The sequence below is a fragment of the Cupressus sempervirens genome, chromosome 3 (genome assembly GCF_028749045.1).
Source record: "Cupressus sempervirens isolate cs-2001-9-10 chromosome 3, ASM2874904v1, whole genome shotgun sequence".
Classification (NCBI taxonomy): domain Eukaryota; kingdom Viridiplantae; phylum Streptophyta; class Pinopsida; order Cupressales; family Cupressaceae; genus Cupressus; species Cupressus sempervirens.
The window spans coordinates 755,080,456-755,081,750 of NC_143120.1; the positions used below are offsets into that span (position 1 = coordinate 755,080,456).

Here is a 1,295-nt window from a genome sequence, read left to right on the forward strand (position 1 = left end):
AAAATCATGGAATTATTTATGCGGAATTTCGTTACTATTTTTATGTATCCGCGTGAACTCTGACTTGCGAAACGTAAGTCAATGAATAGGTATATAAAACGTGGCAAAATAGTACCTAGAGTATACAAAGCAAAGGAAACGACTTATGAAAAATATTTTCGCTGATCACAAACGAGTATTACAAAAATGATCTGATTAAGTCATAAAATCAAAAGTGGTCTGAACACTTTCGTCAGATAATATATGCTCTGCAGATCGTACAACACTTGATTCGTTCATCACTTCTTTTTGTTCTACCATTTTCTCCTCAACCGCTCTATTCCGTTCGTCATAAGTAGCCCTTTCTCAACTTCTTCAAATATTTGATTGTTATTATTATTGTGGAAGCCTCTTGCCGGAACGACGTCGCAGGCAGAGCCAACCCTAATGGCAGCTGTTCGAATGGCCTCCGCCGATGGATTCCTCTCTACATTCGCCACCTCCATGTTGAACTTCGAGTCCTGGAAATTGAAAGAGGAAGCTTGGGCCCGTCGGAGGCACAAGAGGGCGGTGTCATAAGCTCTTGCTGCAGCCTCTGCAGTGTAATATGAGCCCAGAGATATGCGTGATCTCTTTCCTGACCGAATCTCAGCCACATATTTCCCCCATTTCCTCTTTCTCACACCAATAAATCTGACTTCTTTCTCTGCATCTTCTCCAGAGTTTGCCATGACTTTACAACTCTGTAGATTATTGATCTATGAAATTGTTTACAACTCTGTAGATTATTGATCTATGAAATTGTTTGAATCAAATTTGGAAGGACCAGTTATATGTACCGTGTGGTTATCCCACGTTAAAGAAACAGATGTTGTAATGGCACGTAAAACTTGTGTTGACGCGTTTAACTTGCGGCTAATGAGCGTCCATGTCTTTCAGAATTCATAGGCACCGTCCACGGTGTATTGTTGTGATCGGCGCATGGCATTTTATGTTTGAAGTCTATACCGCTTTCATCTTTGTGTTGAATGCAACAGCTAGCATCTACCTAAACTTAACAAGTAGACACTTTCTCACAAGCTACTTTTGACTGGAGGTTTAATCGACAATATGGATCGCGATTCTTAGTCAATAATGTTTTCAACCAAACAACAGCTCTGTGTGTTGAACGTGTGAAAAAGAAAAGTTTGATTTGAACATGTCAAAACTAATTTTAATGTTGAAAAGGTCGTTTAAACGAGTTTTCTTTTCTATGTTTAGAAAAAAATTGTTTGTGATTAGCAGTGTGGATAGGTAGAAAAGAGTTTCTGAGAATT

General features: G+C 39.0%; 1 protein-coding gene across 1 annotated transcript; it reads right to left on the reverse strand.

Annotated features, from left to right (window-relative positions):
- Nucleotides 1-293: 293 nt before the first annotated feature.
- On the reverse strand, nucleotides 294-710 carry LOC149569017 (ethylene-responsive transcription factor ERF011-like). Its single transcript, XM_089816819.1, has one exon. The coding sequence runs from the start codon at nucleotides 708-710 to the stop codon at nucleotides 294-296; it is 417 nt and encodes a 138-aa protein (XP_089672945.1).
- Between the last annotated feature and the right edge of the window lie 585 nt (nucleotides 711-1,295).